This window comes from Pogona vitticeps, chromosome 1 (genome assembly GCF_051106095.1).
Source record: "Pogona vitticeps strain Pit_001003342236 chromosome 1, PviZW2.1, whole genome shotgun sequence".
Classification (NCBI taxonomy): Eukaryota; Metazoa; Chordata; class Lepidosauria; order Squamata; family Agamidae; genus Pogona; species Pogona vitticeps.
Genome location: NC_135783.1, coordinates 299078417 through 299099038, shown reverse-complemented (window position 1 = coordinate 299099038; position 20622 = coordinate 299078417). Strand labels below are relative to the sequence as shown.

The 20622-nt window shown below is 38.6% G+C and overlaps 2 protein-coding genes across 24 annotated transcripts in view; both read right to left on the bottom strand.

Annotated features, from left to right (window-relative positions):
- The window catches only part of PSEN1 (presenilin 1), a 46285-nt gene extending 32936 nt beyond the window's left edge, over nt 1-13349 (bottom strand). For 2 of the 6 annotated variants that reach the window (XM_020810158.3, XM_020810163.3), the window contains exons 1-2: nt 13047-13170; nt 3061-3191 (exon numbers count right to left, since the gene is read on the bottom strand). In XM_020810158.3, the coding sequence (XP_020665817.3) occupies nt 3061-3144 (84 nt within the window). In that variant the 5' untranslated portion in view covers nt 3145-3191; nt 13047-13170. Of the gene's footprint in view, nt 1-3060; nt 3192-3328; nt 3426-12931; nt 13171-13306 lie in introns of those variants that run through there. The other 4 variants (XM_078391040.1, XM_078391037.1, XM_020810161.3 and 1 more) reach the window with 4 other exon arrangements.
- Nucleotides 13350-15995: 2646 nt separating this feature from the next.
- The window catches only part of RBM25 (RNA binding motif protein 25), a 37376-nt gene continuing 32749 nt past the window's right edge, over nt 15996-20622 (bottom strand). For all 18 annotated transcript variants that reach the window (XM_020810193.3, XM_078390961.1, XM_078390906.1 and 15 more), the window contains 5 exons: nt 20053-20377; nt 19414-19688; nt 18229-18327; nt 17580-17627; nt 15996-17369 (listed from right to left, as the gene is read on the bottom strand). In XM_020810193.3, the coding sequence (XP_020665852.1) occupies nt 17277-17369; nt 17580-17627; nt 18229-18327; nt 19414-19688; nt 20053-20377 (840 nt within the window). In that variant the 3' untranslated portion in view covers nt 15996-17276. The remainder of the gene's footprint in view (nt 17370-17579; nt 17628-18228; nt 18328-19413; nt 19689-20052; nt 20378-20622) is intronic.

The window sequence follows — 20622 nt, the reverse complement described above, 5'->3', positions numbered from 1 at the left end:
AGAAATACTTACCCATCCTTTGATCCCGGATTTTGGCACTTCCCTCTGCTGGTGCACTAGTTCAGCAGAAGGGTGCAATGGCGACCATTACCAGTCTAGCCCAATGGGGGATTGGAGGACCAGTAAGTATTTCTTTGTTAATACCACCCATAGGGGGAAAAAAACCACAAGCATTTAACCCTTGCAGTCCAGGAGCAGTTATTTTTTTCTAAGCTAAAACCTCACCATTCAGTTTTTAATTGCAATATTGGCACTTTGAAATAAATAAGTTGATTTTGTGTTGCAGTTTGGGCACTTGGGCTCAAAAAGGTTCACCATCACTGAACTAGTTTATATGTATATCACACTCAGAGCTTTGTTAGTGCATTTGTTTTGATTAAAAAAAACAAAGAAAAAAAAGAAAAATAACAGCAACAACTTTTGGGACAAAATGTTTCTGTTTAAGACTAAGAATACTCAAAAATGGTTTAATATTCTTTTATTTTGGGCTGTGCAGCTTATTCATGATCACACAGGTTCGCTCTTCTTGTAGGAGGCACAGTGGGGAATCAAAATATTGTTTATAACACTGACACCAAAAATGTTAGGACTCTTTATTTCCATTTTTTGTAGATATACCCTGTTTCCCCAAAAATATGACCTAACCTGAAAATAAGCCCTAGTATGATTTTTCAGGATGCTCGTAATATAAGCCCTACCCCCAAAATAAGCCCCAGTTAAGTAAAACCCCACCCCCTACCACTATGCATTAACCAGAAGATGACGTGACTGTATTTGAATAAATGTAGATTTTTTGTACATGGAAAAAAATAAAACATCCCCTGAAAATAAGCCCTAATGTGTTTTTGGAGCAAAAATTAATATAAGACCCTGTCTTATTTTCAGGGAAACATGGTAGTGCAACACTGCCAACTGTTAGAAGAACAGTACTTTCCCCAAGTAATGAAATCATAGCATTACTGGTAAAGTGTTGGGAAATGGTTCTGCAGCAGCAGAAAAGCGAGTTTATTACTGTATGTAGCTATATCTATCAATCTATGTACTCTCCATATATCTATAGGCAACAGGAAGAAGCATATTTCGTCATTTCCTATTGCATTGTAATAGGATAGGTTTTGCTGTATAAGCTGTTTGATAGGCTGAAACTCTGCTGAAAGTAGGCGTTCTTATAGGCAATAAATCACTCTAACAGTGGCTGGAGAGAGCTGAGCTGATGAAGCTGAGGGAGAAACCGAAAGAGAAAATAGAAGAACACTGCAGAGAGAAGCTGTGAGGCAGTTCAGTTTTCTCCCCAGCTAACAGAAAGAACAGTCTCTCCCCAGCAAACTGAAAGAGCTAAACAAAGCGAAGTCTTCTGTCTTTGGGAGTCATTTATTTTTCAGCACACACTTTCTTTGAGACGGCCTCGCAATAGTAAAGCCAGAAGGAAAAGCCTGAAAAGAATCAGATTTAGCAGGAAAGACTGGGAACCAGTCCACAAAGACACGGTCCAATGAAAAAAAGAACAGTTTGCTAGCAGCTGACAGACTGTTCCTTGAACAGCTATAGTTAAATAGTGACCTTAGCACTTAGCATTCAAATGACAGCGGAACTGTCATGAAATTCCCATATAATTTGCCAGGAAAAGTTTGATCTTTGGGAGCGTACTCCTACAACAACAATTCACAAGGTGTTCAACTTTGTCAGAGATATGAGAAAAGGAATCTGATGGTGACTTCTGCCTCATACATAATGAAAACACATTGCTTTATGACCTTCAATAAAGCTGAGTAAGCTAAATGAGCAATTTATGTATCTTTGGATGTGTGGTGCTGGCTTATCTTGGCTTCCTAGATAGCTGTGGAACACTGGTATGCACCTCAGCCTCTTAGTTGCTTACAGAGAGAAGTAGAATCCTTTACATTACATTATCTGCCATATTTAAACAAGAACTAGCCTCATCCAAAATAAATTCTCTCAGATCTTATCTAGCTCAATATATATTTTAAGTAAAATTTAAAATCAAAATGTTAGAGAATATTTAGTCACTCTACACTGTCTTCAATGCAAATTAGCCTTTCTTTTGGTATAATTCTATAATCCACCCCCCTCAAAAGTTAGTCCATAGAATTTTATGTGACATTTAACAATACAACAGACCACTCATGATTTCTTTGTCTTCATTATGTTCAATAAGGAGGAAGATGGACCCAAGTGGTCAAAAAAGAAGGAACCACATGGGAATATAATAGTTACATGATTATACGGACAGTAATTTACAAGAAAGTTTGTTTCATTACTGCACTATAGCCTTCTCAAATTTGACCATACAGCACAAATGAAAAGAGCTGACAAAAACTCTGGTGTACAGTGTACAGTTATGCTATAACTGCAGTCAGGGGAAACACGGAGAGAATAAAAAGAGGGTAAAAACTTTTCATGTAAAGTTTAATCTCACTAGTGTTACCATAGTGTACAAATTTTGGAAGCAAGCTTCAAAAGACTGCAGATCAAAGAGGAATATTCATACATATTTCCCACTTTCTGACATCATAAGCCTTACACAGCATGACTTATGGCAAAGGGATTCCAGCCACGATTTGCTATGTTTATTGCAGTGCTTCCCAACCTTGGGTCCCAAGATGTTCTTGGACTACAACTCCCATAAATCCTGGCTAGCATTGCTAGTGGTGAAGGCTTCTGGGAGTTTTACTCCAAAAACATCCAGGGACACAAAGCGAAGAACCACTAGTTTACAGCCTGCCTTTTAAGGCAGTATGCCTCCTCCACCATTTTATCTTCATAACAACTTTAAAAGTTAGGATAGATAATCCAGTGGATTCCTACTGAATGGGGAATCTCAACCCTGACTATCCTCAGCTCTTACTGACAGTTTTCCCACAATATACACTAGCTCTCTGTGGTTGCTTTCATCCCTTTCAAGACACCATAATTTGCTTAACATACACAATGGACTTTTAAACAATTCTTCGGTAGCATTCTGCATCATGACTACCCATATGTAATCTACTCAGTGTGATAGTTGATAGTCTGCCAGTAAAAAAAAAGTTTCTTACGTACAGTATTGGTCAGATGGTTGTCAGCGGACGTCTCTCTCAGTTGCCCATGCTGGATCTGTGATAAGTGTGCAGATAGTTCTGCCATTGGGACCTTTTACTTCACAAATGCTCCTTCTTCTTGAGATATCAGAACTGTAAATGTTTTCAAAAAGAGAAATGTTCTGAAATCCTGCACCATCTTACATTGAGCTAAAATTAAGAACCTCCTTAGCCATCACCTTTCTAGACCAGAGTTAGAAAAAAATAATTCCATGCAGGCCTAATGTTACCTGACTATTTAAGACTTTGTCCTGTTATTAAGTGCTTCAGTGGTGGACTCATCTGCTTCCACTCACTTGCACAAGCATTCTCTCTCATCAAGTCTGGAGAAACAAAAATTTTGTATGACAGATGTATGGATATTAAAGTTACACAATATCAGCAAACTAATTTCTAAGCATGGTAGTGGACACCATTTTGATGTTGATTAGTTTTAACATCAATCAGATAACTAAATGCAAGACTAGGAAAGAGAGTGGTGTCTAAGAAAATCATGTAAGTGCACAATTTCAGCCACTGGTGGGCAAAGTACACTCCTCCTCCTTCCTGCCCCCAACATAAATTATGACTGTTGGAAACCTTCAGATGTTACCATCCACTTTTTAAATACACTGGGGCGGGAGACACCATTTAACTCCAAAGGACCAATTATTCAAAATTCTAGTGGACTTTAACCACTTCTGGGAGTACTGTGCTTACTTGCAGATTTGCTAATCCATGCAGCTCACCAAGAGTCCTGGAGAGCAGAAAATGAACCCTTAGCTGGTTTCTGTATGCCTATCCCTAACTAACACAAATGCCATGGATAACTAGAATCTGAACAGTATCATGGTGTTTACTATGGTATTTGTTTTATCCTTTTTAGTAACCTTATACTCACTATTCTTAGCTTTAATATTGTGTTTTAATGATGTAAGCCACCTTGGATCCTCTTAAGGAGAAAGGTGAGGTAAAAATATTTTAAAATAAATAAATAAATAAATAAATAAATAAATAAATAAATAAATAAATAAATAAATAAATAAATAAATAAATAAATACATACATACATACATACATACATACATACATACATACATACATACATACATACATACATACATACATACATACATACATACATACATACATACTGTTTATACCAGGCTACTGTGGATAGGACCACACTGCAGTTTACCCAACAGTTTGTGCCAGAGTTGGCATGGTTAAATTCAGCATATTTCCATCAACTACAGGATTAAGCCCTGTCTTTTTTCATGGGCACCTGTTACTTTTTGTTCAGCTGGCAGAAGCTAGGGGTTCGGTTTTTTAAAAAGAGATTTCTTTTGTATTGTTTGATTTCAATTTCTGGCATGTGTGATCACCTATACTGCTTCAAAGGGGCAGAGGCAGGTATGTCCTAGGGTGAGCTTGATATCAGGGCATCTTTAAAAAAACTTTTAGCATGTGACATAGTTTTCAAGTGTAGTGCCATGTCAAATAAACACTAGTTTCACAACTTGTTACATCAATTCAAAGCTATGTCACCTGCCAATTAAAAAACAACAACAACAACGACATGGCAGGAAGAGGGCAGTATATATGTCAGAGGACAGAAGCACAGGAGGAAATCTGTGACATTGGTGAGAACTGTAACAATTTGAGGTGCTGTGTGGACTCTGGTCCAAATAATAAATGCTGCATGTGAGTAACAAATTAACTGCCTTAAGAAATTTCAAATCAACCCATATTAATCAGGGATACTTCAGAAAAGTGAACAACGGCAGGACACATGAAATCATTACTATTCTTAACACTGCCCTCTTCCCTGCTTCTGGTTTTTTTTAATGGCAAGTGACATAGCTCTGAACTGATGTACCCAATTTGCTGTCTGCACTCTTCAGGTTCTTCAACCATTCAACGTGGCATGCTAGAATGTATGAAAGTTATTACATAGATAAGAAAGCCTCCTCAGTAGGGTTAGAATGGAAGTCTTAAACCTGCATACTTGAAACCAGCAAGCAAGCAAGCCTGACATAGAATATCTGTTACATTATATCACTCATATATCTTACCTAAAACATAAAACATCAATTCAAATCACTCGTACTGTTACTACTATTTACTAGCATGTGTTATGTGCTACTTAGAATACGTATATATTAATACAGTCTACAAATAATATCAAGACAAAAGTAGGACTGGGGACAAAACAATAATCTAAAATAGACAAGTATGTAGAAGGCATGGAAACAGCAAGTCCAAAGATAGGAGAGACAAAAGTTGAGATAATATTGCCTAAGTTAAAGTTCTGCTGATGTACCGGGTTATAAAGAAAAGAATTTGATGGATATAATCAAATGGTGTAATGAACTATGAAGAAAAGACTGTTACTGAGATAGGGAGGCATACTGAAAAAGATGAAAACAGAACTCACAAGTTCCAAATAACTTACAAGTCATAGCAATCTACAAAGAAGAAACAGAGAGCTGAAGAGCAGTACTAATACAAAGATTCAAATGCAAACTATAAGATAGTCATTCAGCAGAAATATATGTATCTGCATAATAAAATTTTACACTGAAGTATGAACAATAAAACTGAAATAGCCTCGTGGCGCAGTGGTTAAAACGCTGTACTGCAGCTAAAACTGTGCTCACGACCTGGGGTTCAAATCCCAGGTAGCCGGCTCAAGGTTGACTCAGCCTTCCATCCTTCCGAGGTCGGTAAAATGAGTACCCAGCTTGCTAGGGGGGGGGGCAATGTGTAGCCTGTATAATTACAAATTGTAAACCGCCCGGAGAGTGCTTGTAGCGCTATGGGGCGGTATATAAGTCCAATAAATAAATAAATAAAACTGAAATATTGAAGAATGGAACTTTTTTAAAAAATTCTGAGACTAATGTAATTGATACAGAACAGGAAATAAACCAATCAAATTAGTTTTCATCAAAACTGTATTATGAACAAAACACAGTTTACAAAGCCTGAAAGGAAAATCATGGTTTCTTAAATTTCCAAGTAGGCATTGCAAGAACATGGAAAATTGCCATTCTAGATAATATCTCTCAGAATCATTCAGTCTGAATGACTGCTGCCCATACATTCTTGAGGATTTGGGACACTGAAGCCCCAAAGAGTCACTTTTTTGAGAACTGTGCATTGTCCATGGACCAGATTACTTAAGCTTAGACAAATGAAATTTGTTTTAGCTCTTGTGCAATTAAGAGCTTTGTGGTGCTCAAATTAGTTGAACCCAGCCACCTGGGTCCCTTTATCCTCCACTGAGACACAAACCTAAGCTGTTAAAAGAACCCATGTGAGATCAAGTATAGACGTAGAAGAATAACGAAGATAGCAACTAATGAACTAAGAGAAAAAGAAAAAAATGAATCTTCTCCTTATCAGACTTAGAGATTTTACTCATCTCTCATCTACCTTGAAAAGGACAATATCAATATAGTACTGAAATGACAAAAGATTTCATATACATAATTTGAAACAGATTTCAAATTACTATAAAACATCATTGCAAAGCTCACTGGCAGAAATACTTCCTTATCATTATGAGCAGATGTTCTGACAAGACTTTGATAATGCAATCAGGAGTGACACTTCTAACTGTTTCTGCCATGGTGACAAGATCAGTAAGCTGTCTGATGCATCCAGTATCCTTTTTCCTCTTCTTTCCTTGTCAAGCTCCACCCAAAGACTGTCCACAATAAAGAATTTCACAGGACCAAGAAGCTGGCCATTGTTTTGCTCTTCACCCAAAACTGCTGAGAATTTCAATCTCCCCTCTGTTGTGATTTCATTCCATGTGACACAAACACAGATGGAATGGTCCTAACTCTTTTGTGAAATAACATTAACAATCACAGAGGAACAAAAACAAACAACAATAGCATTAATTTTTTACTCTTATTTAAGTTCCTGTTCTTTCCCATGCAGCAAACAATGTTTGAAAAATAGCAACATGTAAGAAAATAAACTTCTATTAAGAGAGAAAGTATAGGAAGATACTTCATAGGGCGGGGTTAAAAAATCTAATAAATAAATAAATACAATATTTGCAGCCTCTTGAATCTCTTAGAAAGAAAAATAAGTGGCATCCCATTAAAAAGTATGTTATAATGCTATGCACATTAATTTGGTAGTAGCCCACTCTCAATTAACCCAATAGAACCACCACACTATTTATAAAAAAAGTAATGTGTAAAATATGGCATTTGAACATTGTCTTCACTGATAAGGGAGTATACTTACACAAAGTTGTAAAACACAAAAGGAGAAGTAAATGCCTGCTAATAGCAACAGTTATCCATCCCCCATCCTTTTTTTAAATGTTATTTTGTTGTTAGACTCAGGATCACCAGTTATCATTACAACATCATAATTACAACATCATATCGTGACTAAAGTGGTAGAATGAATACAGTGCAAGTGTAATGAGAAATACAGTATACTAGAGAATTCAGAGGAGTGGTCTACAAGATTTCATATTCATGTTTCAAATATTCATTTTGAAGAGTTCTCTCTCTCTTTTTTACATCAAATAAATATGAAGAAATCAGGTCTATTTCTATGCGTATTCTTTTTAGCAGACCAATGCTTTACAACATAAGACTAGGCAGATTAATGCTTAATCATGTTTAAGCAATCAAGAGCTGAAATTGAACTAAATGCTTCCTCTTTCTTGGAACATATTTGTCTTGCAGAATCTAACTATGCTTAACCTCACTATCTGTAGCAGTTTACAGCTAACAAAGGCTCTTGTTTAATAAATAATTTTTTAAAAAAATTCAAGGCTACAATTAACCATTGTGGTGACAAGAAACTAATCAGGTAAAAACTAATCTGGCTATGTTCTTATTAGCCATACTTCAACTGCTTAGTGGCCAGCCAATTCCTGGGCAGCCTAGAAAGTTAGAACAATATGCCTAATAATTTATTTGAAATGAGATAGAAGCCATCGGAGCAACTGAAGGTTGAAGTGAACTTTTCCCTTCTGTTTATTTCCTAAGCAGCACCCCTCAGGCTAACAGTGATTTTTTTCTTTCCTTTTGGCCTCTCAATTATCAACACACAGATAAAATTACTAACAAATCTTTCTTAAGGGGATTGTTTAACACAAGAGCTGGTCAACAGTATAAGATCCCTAGAAAGGAAAGTGAGTATTTAATTTTATACCAGGTTATAATAATGACACAATCAGATGATGATCAGAATTGTAGTGTTCACAAAAGATTTGTGCAATTTGTGATGTCTAACTGATTAACTGAGAAGGTGCTGAGATGTATCTTGTTTTTGAAATTAGGCATGTGACTGAGATATACCTTGGCACCTTGCCAATTAGCCATAATTAGCTCTGGCAAATTACAAAAACGTTAACTGAACAGCAGTAGAATTCTGGCCAATGTCTTATTCACATTGTATTTTCTACCCAACAGTGTCAACCAGATTACAGCACTACAATGTCAGTCAGCTCAACCAGTATGGCCAGTGTTCACAGATTATGGAGACTGTAATCTGGAGGGCATAAGACTGCCTGCCACTGGTCTACTGAATATAGTTCAATATAGTTCTGAAAACATTGTTTCCTCCAAACCACCTGTGTATTGGAACCCAAATTCCATACATGATAGATATGTAAATAGCATAGGATCCTACCCTTATAGTCATATATGAATTTATTTACCTTATTTTCACTGGATTTTAAAATAAATTTTGAATAAAATCTGGAAGAGTAGAACAGGGATTCTGTTGGTTATCATCCACCCTGCTGCTCAATAGTCTCCATACCTGTGCTAGCCAAGCTAGTGTCAGAGGTTGTGCTGGATCTGCCACTGCTTGTTGTGCTTAGAACTTCAATGTCCTTGGCCAAGATGACTTTGTTAGAAGTGGCTCACAACTCCATGTCCTCCATGACAACTATGAGTATATCCCAAACAGTATCCAGCCCACCCATGCCAGATTTAATCTGGTTTTCTGTACTGAGGGAGGTCATGGTGATATAGGTGTAGAACTTTCTTCACTTCTGTTTTCATGGGTAGATCATTACTAGGTCAGATTTAGATTCACTGAAATCAGAACCTCTGCCTCGCTTGGAGACCGTTTAAGATAGTCCACCCCAGGAGGCTGATGGATCCAAATTGTTTCCTAGCCGCTCTTGGAAAGTTTTCTGTCACTCAGCAGGTGATCTTGTCAAACACCTGATTCACCTCTGGAATGGTAAAAGTGCAGGTGGTAGACACGATTATTCCTAAGTGTCACCTCCCACAGAGTTGAGCCAAACTGGCTTCCTGGTTTACTATGGAATTGGGGATGGTAAAATGAGTGGGACAGAGACTAGAATGATAACAATGGAAAACCAGAGTGAATCCAACTGAACACGAGCTGGAGCACACTGGAAGGTCTACTCCGTGGCAGTGATGGCAGCAAAGAAGAATTCTTCTCTGCTATGTTTGTGTCTATACAGTGTTGTCCAGCAGAGCTGCTTTGAGAAGAGAATCCAGACAGTAGAATGCTGTGAAGAACTTGCATGATACTCTGTGTGTGTGTGTGTGTGTGTGTGTGTGTGTGTGTGTGTCTAGACAATTAGGAATCGTGAATGTCTCCCTGCACCAGGGCAGATGGCAACCATTTTACTAAGATGGTTGCTGGAAAAAACCCTCCTTGAATCCTATGTTACTGGATAATTACTGGCCAATCTCAAATGTTCCCTTCCTGGGCAAGATATTGAAGAGTGTGGTGGTTTCTCAGCTCCAAGAGCTCCTGGATGAGATGGATTATATACATCCATTCCAATCTGCCTTCAGATCTGCTTATGGGATGAAGACTGCTTGGATTACCTTGGTGAACAACCTACATCAGGAACCAGACAGAGGGAGGATGCTCCTCTTGATTCTGCTGGGCCTCTTGGCAGTTTTTCACACCACTAACCATGGTATCCTTCTTAATTGTGTCTCTGCCAGACAGGACTTAGAGATACTACTTTGCAGTGGCTCTGGTCCTTCTTGGAAAGGAGAATTCAGGTGGTCCTGGGGGACTCCCGTTTGATGTTTTGGTCTTTGGCCTGTGGTGTCCCACTGGGTTCTGTTTTGTTATCCATGCTACATTATTTAATATCAACATGAAACTGCTGGGAGATGTTGTCTGGAATTTTGGGGTTCAGTGTTATCAGTGTGCAGATGATACCCAACTCTATTTCTCCTTTCTGTCTAATCCCAAGGAAATTGCTTCACTTCTAAATCAGCATCTTTCATCAGTAATGGACTGGTTGAGGGTGAATAAACGGCACCTTAATCCAGATAAAACAGATGTGTTCCTGTTCAGTCAAAGACTGGGTCAGGGAATGGGGCTTCAACCTCTGCTAGACAAGGTTATACTTCCCCTGAAAAAACAGGTATGTAACTTGGGTGTGCTCCTGGATTTGTCCCTTAGCTTAAATGTCCAGGTCTCAGCAGTGGTCAGGATTGCATTTGCACAATTAAAACTACTGTACCACCTCCCCCCTTCCTAGAACTGGCTGATCTGGCCACAGTGACACATGTCTTACTTATATATTGCATTCAAGCTGCCTGAAAGACTGCATGTCCCTTTATGAGCCCAACTTGGTTTTAAAATAATCAGGGGAGGACTTTCTCTCTGTCCACAGGCTCACAGGTGTGTTTGGTGAGGATATCCCAGGTAGCCGGCTCAAGGTTGACTCAGCCTTCTATCCTTCTGAGGTCGGTAAAATGAGTACCCAGCTTGCTGGGGGGGCAATGTGTAGCCTGTATAATTAAATTGTAAAACCGCCCAGAGAGTGCTTGTAGCACTATGGGGCCATATATAACTCCAATAAATAAATAAATAAATAAATAAATAAATAAATAAATAAATAAATAAATAAATAAATAAATAAATAAATGAGAAAGGGCCTTCTTGGTTATTCCTCTCAAGCAGTGGAAGTCCCTCCCATGGGAGGCCAGGCTTGAAACCTATTTTATTTAGCAAGCAAATACCTTTAGGAAGGATTTTTCTACTAACTGGCCGCCTAATATGGGATCCTTAAAAACAGAGTTCTTTTTCATTTACAGTTTTACTATTGTTTTAATATTGTAAGGCACCTTAGATCCTCTTGAGGAGAAAGGAAGTGTATAAATATTTTATACAAACAAAGAAATAAATTACATTATGACCCAGAGCAAGGATACCATTTACAGTATTTATAAACAACAGCAACATCCCTCTCCTATTAGACTATGCGCTGGTATACCTCAATGGTCTGGAGCACTTGGGCACTCAGCCACTGGCTGGGAGTCTGAATCCTCACCGTGTCTCAAAAAACAGGGACAACCTGAGATCATCCAGTCTGTGTGCGGCTGACAAGATTACATGCCCTGCCTGTGAGATCTTGGGCAAACTGCATAGCCCCAGAATGACACCACTGACAAACCATGTATGAGTGTGTTATATGTAGTAAATTCTGGAAAGGCTGTTGTAAATTGGAACTGATGTGATGACACATAATTAAAAATTATTAGACTGCTCCTTCAAACTATTTCAAAACCCACACAGAAAAGCAAAACATAAAACTGAACCACATGGCTATTGCCTTCAGACCAATCTGTAGCATCCTTAAGCAGCAAAAAGTCAGCATTACTTCATCCTATTAACAATCTCCACTTTAGATTTCCAAAAAATATGCCACAAAAACAAAGCAAAAACAAAGAAAACTATCACATTTATCACGACATTAGCTTTCACTAACAGACTTCATTTCAAGAGATAACTGGAGTGCCAATCTGAACTGATTTGTGTATCTGCACACTCACACCTGTGTATCACTATGACTGTATATAACTGACATAGACAGACACAATGTAGGAAAAACACAGGTATGTATTTTGACATCTGCCAATTCAAGATATTGATTTATTTGCTGAGACAAGCTCTGATCCAAAAAAATTGTACCACAATAAATTTGTTAGTCTTTACGTGCCACAAGAATTTCTTCAGTTTAAAGCCTCCTTCAACAGCTCAAGTGGAAAGTGAAAAAGCATTAGATAATATTCTTCAAGGAAGCACTTAAAATTGCTTTCTTTACTCTGATCTAAACCAGAAAGAAATCTTCTCTGTGGACACAAAGCACATGAACAACCTTCTGAAAAGCACTCTGACATTGGCATAATGTTGGACTCAAAGAAAATGTATCTATTTAATTTGCAAACCAGTAGAATTAGCCTTTCAACAGGCAAATTTGTTGTGGTAGTTCTGTGCCTTCTTTACAGAGACCCTAACAGGACTTTCAAGGTAAATGAGAGATTGAAGGAGTGGTTTTGCTACTTCCACACCTCCAGTGAGTTTTCAGGGCTGAGCCGGGATTCGAGCCCCAGTTTCTAGAGCCCTAGTCCACCATCACTCGATCCACTACACTTCACGGGGTATCTGCAAATAGATCCCCCATAACTACATTCCCCTGGCAAGACGAGAAACCGATTTTCTGCCCTTTGTAGTACTATCAAAACCGTCCAGTACTGCATGTCTATGGGGAACAAAGGTCGCAGTCCCCCATCCCCCAGCCTTCCTATACCAACTGAAGCAATTGAATCTGGCTTAACACCCCATCCCAGCCCTGATTGCAAGTGAGCGTTTAAAGAGCACAGCCCTCTTGTATATTAGGTCACAAGAGGGGCGGGATCCACTTGAAGAGTGCTGCTGGACCTTAGGCGGGGAAGGGGAATCAGCCATGATCCCAAAGGTGGATCACGGGAGGGGGGGGGGACACAAGGGCGAGACAAAGAGGGCCGGGGCTGCTGGTAGGAGGAGGGGGAAGGCGGGTCAACAGAGGGGGATGGAAACACTCGTACCAGGAGGGAGGTTGGAGAAGTAACAGGAGGAGTCCCGACCGAGTACTACGGCCCTTCCCCAAGAGGCCTTTTCTCCCTCACGCGTCCCATCCTCTCTGCCAAGGCCACGGCTTACCTGCCCCCTCAGAACCGGTCCCACCAGTTTGTTTCCCTTCCGACCCGCTTGCAGGGTACCGTCCCCCAAACCTTCCCTGCCCCCCCTTGACACTTCCGGCCCAGGCTCCGCCCCCTCTCCTAGAGTCAGCACCTGGCCTCCGCCTCCTCCCCTCCCCTCCCTCCTTCCTTCCTTCGCTCGCTCGCTCGGTCGTCAGGGTGTGGGCCTGCCCTGAACGGGCTGCGGCTGTCCATCAAGGGGACGCGGGGCCTCCCTTTCACCTCAGGGCAGGGACAAACAACAGCTGCAGCCGGCCGGGGTGGAGAGACGTTAGCGCGCACGCGCCGCGCGAGACGGGTCAGGTGGGGAGAGTGTGTGTGTGTATGTGTGGGGTGTGTGTTTCTCCTGCTGCGCCAAAACCACCTCCGTCTGAACAGCCCCGTTCGAGGCACGTTGGGCCAGTCAGGAGCTGGGCGTTGCTCCCGAGCCTGTTTTGCGGAAAGGAGGAGGCGGTCCCTCTGGGATCAGCAGATCTTTTCTAGCATACACCCTGTGCATTTTAAAAATGAAGATCGTATGCATTGCAGCCCGCTCTTATATATGGATATTAATCTGGAGTAAATCCGACTGCATTCAGCGGATGTTACTTTTCGGTTCAGTGTACATAAGGAATTTTCCAAAGAAAACTATATAAATGCAGAAGCAGGCGATAGCATTAGACCCCTGGGAAAAATCAAGATCGCAAGCTTTCGATTGTAATATAGCCCATTTTCCTCAGGCAGTTTCAAAAGCTTGAAGAGCCTTCAAATTATGTGTGATTTAGTACCCACTATTGCGGTACTTGCACTTGTTAGCTTATAGCATGGAGACATGTGGCTCTCTAAATGTTGCTGGGTTACTGTTCCTGTTGTCTCTTACCATTGCCTGGGGATGATGGGCACTGGAGATCAGCACATGGAAGTGTAAGAAGGGAGTAAGTGCCAAAGAAATAGTAGTGCTTTGTAAGATTTAACATTCCTTGGAGATAAGCTGCTCTGCGCACCAGAAATTGCTTTGCTGAGATGTGAGAAATTGTAACCAATGCATGGTCCTCATGGACCAATGAACTGATACTTTTGTTTCCTTTTTAGAACTATAAAAACTTTAACACTGTTGATCTCGGGGTCCCCCACCCTGCTGGGCACCTGAGTGCACACTTGTCTTATCTGAATAAACCTGTTGCCCTTTCCTCCAAGGAGCTGCCCAATTATTATTATTGCTCGGGTCTTAGCTTAATAGAATTAGCTGAAACACCAAGCGCTGGGAGTAACAGAGGGGCACAGGTTCCACACCTCTGGTCTAGAGAATAAACTACATTTTCCCTTTAAAGCGTACATGGTTTTCTCTGCTAGGCTTCGCACAGCACACAATTTGTATAAAGTTTTGATGTAGGAACTACCATATTTTTCTGTATATAAGATGCCCCCATGTATAAGACACCCCACTTTTCTAACCCAAAATTAAATCTAATTTAGCAAATGTAGGGTAAAAAGGATAAAAGCCCTGTAGGATCACTTTGATCCCTGCTTTCCCCTCTACTTGTTTTTTCTCATCCGCTTACTTCAGTGTATAAGACAAACCTCAATTTTTAGTCTAAAGATTTTAGAGAAAAGTATAGTCTTATACATGGAAAAATATAGTAATTTAAAACCATGCTAACACTAACAATACTAGTATTTTTCCCTTGTGAACAAGCTGGGTGGCTTTATCCTCATCTACAAGAGCTTGTGCATTTTTAAAGCACAGCCCTGAAAACTATCTTCAGATGGTCTTCTAAGCATAAAATGGACATAATTAAAAGTTTATTTGTGCCACAGACATTAGTGTTGGCCTGGGATTTACTTTGTGCCACTACTGAAGTGACCCCCAAAGTAAATTTTTTGCAAGTCACCTTTTTGTAAACATATAATCTAAAATAATAAGCCATGGGACTCAGAAGTCACAGCTAAACTTCAAGCTGATTAAATTGCAAGAGCAAGAAAGAGGCTGATACGCAACTCCATTTTGGGGGGAAAAATAAACCTTTACTGGCTTCCAGTTATTTATAGATGCAGGTGAAAGTGCGTGTTCTCATCTTGAAAAACATTTGTTGTTTATTGCAAAACATACAAACAAAACCAAACTGTTCAATCATAAGAGTTTGGCTTTTTAAATAAGTTCTGTTTAAGTACATGGACTGTTAATGTTTCAGTTACCTACTCAGGTCAAGGATGCACATGGAAGAGGTTCTTACAAGTCACATCATTGACTTCTCTGTTTCACCAACGCATGACATTCTCTCTTCAGTGTTAAGTAGTATTTTCACCAGTGAAGCTGGGACTTTCTGCACGCAAAGCGTGTGCTTTGTCAATACTATGGTTTTTCCCCATTTTATACGGAATAACTTTCCCAACAGAAACAAAACATGTTCTCCATTGTTTAAGAGACTTTCACAGCGATGTAAATCACAATTAAATGTATCTGCATAGCAGAATTATATAAACATATAAATTAATCACTCTAATTTTTCAAATGCCTAACCCCCACTTCTCCATTCTTCTGTTCTTTTATTAATGACAGCCAAAATTTCCACTTGCGCTGCAGACAAGTAGCCTGGTAGGGACATCAGGATTAGATGTAAACTGCCTTGGGTCCTTTTTTTTTTTTTTTTTAAGAAAGGCAAGGGAAAATGCTATAAATAAAAATGGCAATGAATATTAAAAAGTTTCTAGAATAGTAAAATTTACATCCTGATTGTCCTACATGGTGTGTAGCAAGGTTAACTTATCTAAGCTTGGTGATGCTCTGGCTATAACACTGTAAGAATGATACAGCTGGACCAGTAATAAAATGCATACTGTAATAGACTGTAATCTGTGTCTGCCAGCTATACCCATTGTTTTGGAGATGAGATAGAAGAGGTAATACAAACCTCAAGATAGAAGCATCAAGTCCAGATCAAATATATACATTTTTAATATCTGAAATATTTACATGGTGGAACCTTTATATGATCCCATTTGTTAAGAACAGTTTTTTCCAGATGTCCTCTTATAATGCAAGAATTCAGTAATTCAGGGTCAGTTACACCTTCCAAATAGGTCAGCCTGTATTTTTACAGGGAAAGACCTATCAGAAGAGCAGTATATAAAAAAATCAGAGACAACTGTTACTTCCTGGATGGTGTTCATCCTGCAGTCAAGAAGGCCCATTGCATACAGTCTTTCTACTTGTGGGTGAGTTTTTAAAAAATGCAGTTTATAGTACATAGTAGTATTGTTATTTATACCACACTGGCATAAGTATAAACCCCATATAGTGTAAAGGATCAGGAAATATCACCTTCTATCAATCCAACTTACAGTTTACAGTACGAAAAAATAAAAGTCACAGCTGACTTGATGGCTTACATAAAAACAATTTCTCCATCATCTAAGATGTTTTAACATTGTAAACTGTTGTGCTCATTAAATCTTTAAACCTTTTCTTTCCACAAATATGCCAAACTGGCTTATGCAATTTTCAAAAACAAAAACAAATTTAAAAAGATGTGGGATTGACTAGATTCAAATGAATGTGTGTACTTGTTAACCTGTTGTTGTTTTTAAAAAAACTAAGTATGTATGAACTCAACAGAAGGGCTAATGTAATGAACAAAGAACTAATGGCTTTACAAGAATGTCCAAGCTAATACAAGTTCACCATATATTCTACAAGCTCATCTAGAAATATTACAAAATCCAACCATGGAATGCATTCATATCCATGCAGATGAAAACTGTGTGCCAGCATAATGACTCCCATCCATCTTTAAAGTTTTAAAGTTTATTCTAATTTTTTAAAATGGAGAGGAAAGAAGAGGTCAATGCACTTGTACAAAACCCAATTATTCTGGTATCCAGTAAGTGCAGATGTTTTCTAATATGGGTCTTTTTTCTATTTACAAGGATCAGTTTGAGAAGATGAAGATCAGAGACTGTATACAGCAGCTGCAGTTTATAAACCATACCTGTAACTGTACCCCAGTGAGTGAAAAACAACCAGTGCAGAATTCAGGTAATTACAATCGGGGAAACTGAGACGTGGGGAAAGGGATCTTGGTGAAACAGAAGATGAAAAAAATTCACATTTTCTACATTTAAAAAGTACAGGTCTCACAAATGTCTCTGGAGATATCAAAGTTCTTCAGTAATGTGAAACAAAAATTGAAATGGAGACCTAAAAAAATATTCCTTATTTCACCAGACCGATCTTTTTGGCTTCCGTTTCATATATTAATAATCTCCACATTTTGACTATAAAAACTTCTGCTTCTTCATCAAGCACCTGTAGCAAAAAAAGGAAAAAGACTTTCAATTTAAGGGCATCATTCACTGGAGAAAACAAACTACATCCCTCTCTGAACGCATTTGGTGACAAAAGTTTTATTTTATTTATTTATTTATTAGACTTCTACCCCACCCATCTAGACCAAAGGTTGAATGTCTGTTGAAAATTTGAGGATCACATAAGAAATTTTATTCTGCCTTTACTTACCATAGCAACATCATCCAGGATGCTCTGTGGTGAACTATGAGCCATAACCTGAAAGAGATACACAAAAGTTGAGAATATAGCACTTTGATGATTCTGAAACTGCAGTCCAGCAAGATTTAGAAATATTATTCATGTAAAAGTAAATTATGAGCTAACAAAATGTGTTAAGTACAATTACTGATTTTTATTTCAAACTTTCCTAAGTACTAGTTTGCAAATAAAACCACATTTAATTATTTTGAGAATCTGATGTTCTTTTATTCTCCCCCCCCAATCTTTTTAATGTGATTCTTAACAGGCATTACAAAGTTTCATTTAACTGGTTGAATTAGGCTATGCAAGTAGGAGGATACAGCAGGTATTTGTACCTTACCATCCTACTCTACTCTAAATAATATCTTCACACTATTTGCTGTCATTGTTTGAGCAAGGTACAATCCCATGAACAACTCACCCATTAAAGATGCATGTCTAACATTAGCCTTTGGACTACATACCATCTGTTTTAAAACAACAGTATGCAGAGGCAAGTATGTACACACAAACCAAAAATGATAATTGTGTACAAATGATAAGCAAAAGGAAGTACTGATAATCATTTCCTCTATGTAAGGACTGTGATGGGGGGGGGGGAGTGTATAAAATCAACCTTTGAGCAAACAAAGTCAACTAGTGTGGCTTCTTCTTCACCAATATATTCTATTATTTTCTTGTTGATCCATGGTCTAATGCGACGCTCCATTAGTGTCTATAACAGAAAGGAGAATCATTTTAAGGTTGTTACCATCTTTCAGTATATGCAGCACACACTGTTTTCATATTAGGACTGACTAGCAGAAGTAATCCAGCACTACAACTTAAAACTACAACTGAAAGAAAGAAAGAAAGAAAGAAAGAAAGAAAGAAAGAAAGAAAGAAAGAAAGAAAGAAAGAAAGAAAGAAAGAAAGAAAGAGATTAATTCCGGCTTTAATTGATGGAAAGCACATCTGAAAATGACTGCAGCTGAGATTCTAAAAATAGATGGAGAAAGTTCAACTTATGACACTTGTATTTACTTCTGAATTAATATGTATGATTGCACTGAAATGTTGCCTTTCTTTCTTGTCAGTAACTGGTAACTTCTTAAGCAAACTAAATTTTCTCACATTTCTCAAGTTCCTTTTAAAAAACACATTGATTATTTTATAAATAAAAATTCACTTGATTGCTTTCCCTAATACAGGACACTCAAGAGCCAAAGGGGTATAATTATATGGCCATTAGTGGATTGTATGCTTGCTCATATATCTCTGTGATGGATAGCCATTGGTTTAAAAACCTGATGTACAGAGGTTTTACAGTCCTCTTTGTATTTGTGGGGAGAATGTGTAAACTGTCCATTACTGCTAAAATCAAGTTTTTCGCAAAAGGAAAACATCCTTTCATTTGCAGAAGGAACACTTAGGATCAGCAATGTGTAATAACACAGTAAAGATAATAAATAAGGGATTATTGAGATTCTGTTGGTTGTGCACAGAAACAAGGGTAAAATTATAAAGCCTGTATCATCTCTTTAACCACAGAGCTTGGACTATATATAGCATACATCTGCATGTACAAGTCACAAGTCTAATATGGAGAAAATAAAGACAGACCATAAATGTAATGATATCAACCTAATTGTTTGCTATTTCTGGCAGTTTTCAGCAAATGTCATCATTTACCGTCTAAGTCAATGAATGCAGTATGTTCAGTTGAGCCACAAATGGTATATACATTTGACTGAGATCTGACAAACTACTACACGATACCTTCTGTGACCACACTGAGTATTTTGTAAAATTTTATACTCACTGAGTCCACAATAGACCAGTCAAGAGGGTAAGCGAACAACTCTGGTTTAGCTGTGGGAATTTTCTCAATTAGACTCTTAATGTGCTTGCGCTTCTCTTCAGTATTGACGCTGCCTTTGGAGGAGCCTTTGTCTTCATCACCATAATCCAGAGGAACCAGCTTCCTTTTTCGGGGCATGTCATCACTGTCTTCGTCTTCAAATTTATTGAAAACACTGTCTACAGTGAGTTTCTTTCTTTTTACAGCATTAGGTTGGTTGGGACTATTGCAGGCACCTATAACATAAAGGAAAATTCTCATTTGATGATATTTCAATATCAGCTGTTCCAGAGATTTTACCAGCTTCATGGTAAAACTTTCACAATTAAAATCAAGAGGAAACAGCAACTGAGAGGTTGAAATGCCTCTTCCAGATCAGAGGAACCAGTCAGTTTTATCTTATTCTGACCCAGTTTCATTGTTCCCAAAAGCAACAATAATAATTCACAGCATCTGAAGGAGGAGAAAAAGCATAATTTCATAAAAGTTAACTGTGGTATCATTTAACAGCACCTTCCTATCTTTTTCATATTAAAAGAAAAGCAAAACAAAAGAAACTGCTATATGTAAACAAAAAAACAGAAACAAAACACAACTTGCCTAGTTTAAGACTTAGTCCTATTTTTGGTCTATATTCCTCAGGTTGCTGCTGATCAGGGGAGTTTTCATGTGGGATGATGATGCCACAGGGTGATTCATCCCCAGGAGTGTTGGGTGTTGCATTGCCACTTGCTGATGAAACAGATGGAGCAGAACTAATGGGTCGCAGTGTTGGTTTAAGGCAGGGCTTTTGCTCTGGTTCTTCCTCTTCTTCTTCAGGTTCTTCTCTCTTCTCTTCTTTTTCTTGCTTTTCTTCCTCCTCCTCTTCAGATTCTGGCTCCTGCTTGTTTTGTGGCTGTCGACGTCTTTCAGCCTCTTGTTCCATCTATAAAACAAGGGGGAAAGTGAATCACATTAAGTAAATAATAGCATCAGCATCATGGTCTTTATGTACTGTGTTTTTTTAAAATGCTAATTCATTATTAGATATGGGGGTATTCGTGAATACACCCCCACAGGTGGAGATAATGAGTGTCTGGCCCCGAGGTCAGAACATCCACTCACCGTTCTGCTGCTGCTGCAGGCTCCGCGCTCCCTTTCTATCACTCCAGAGTGGTGGATTAGCCACTC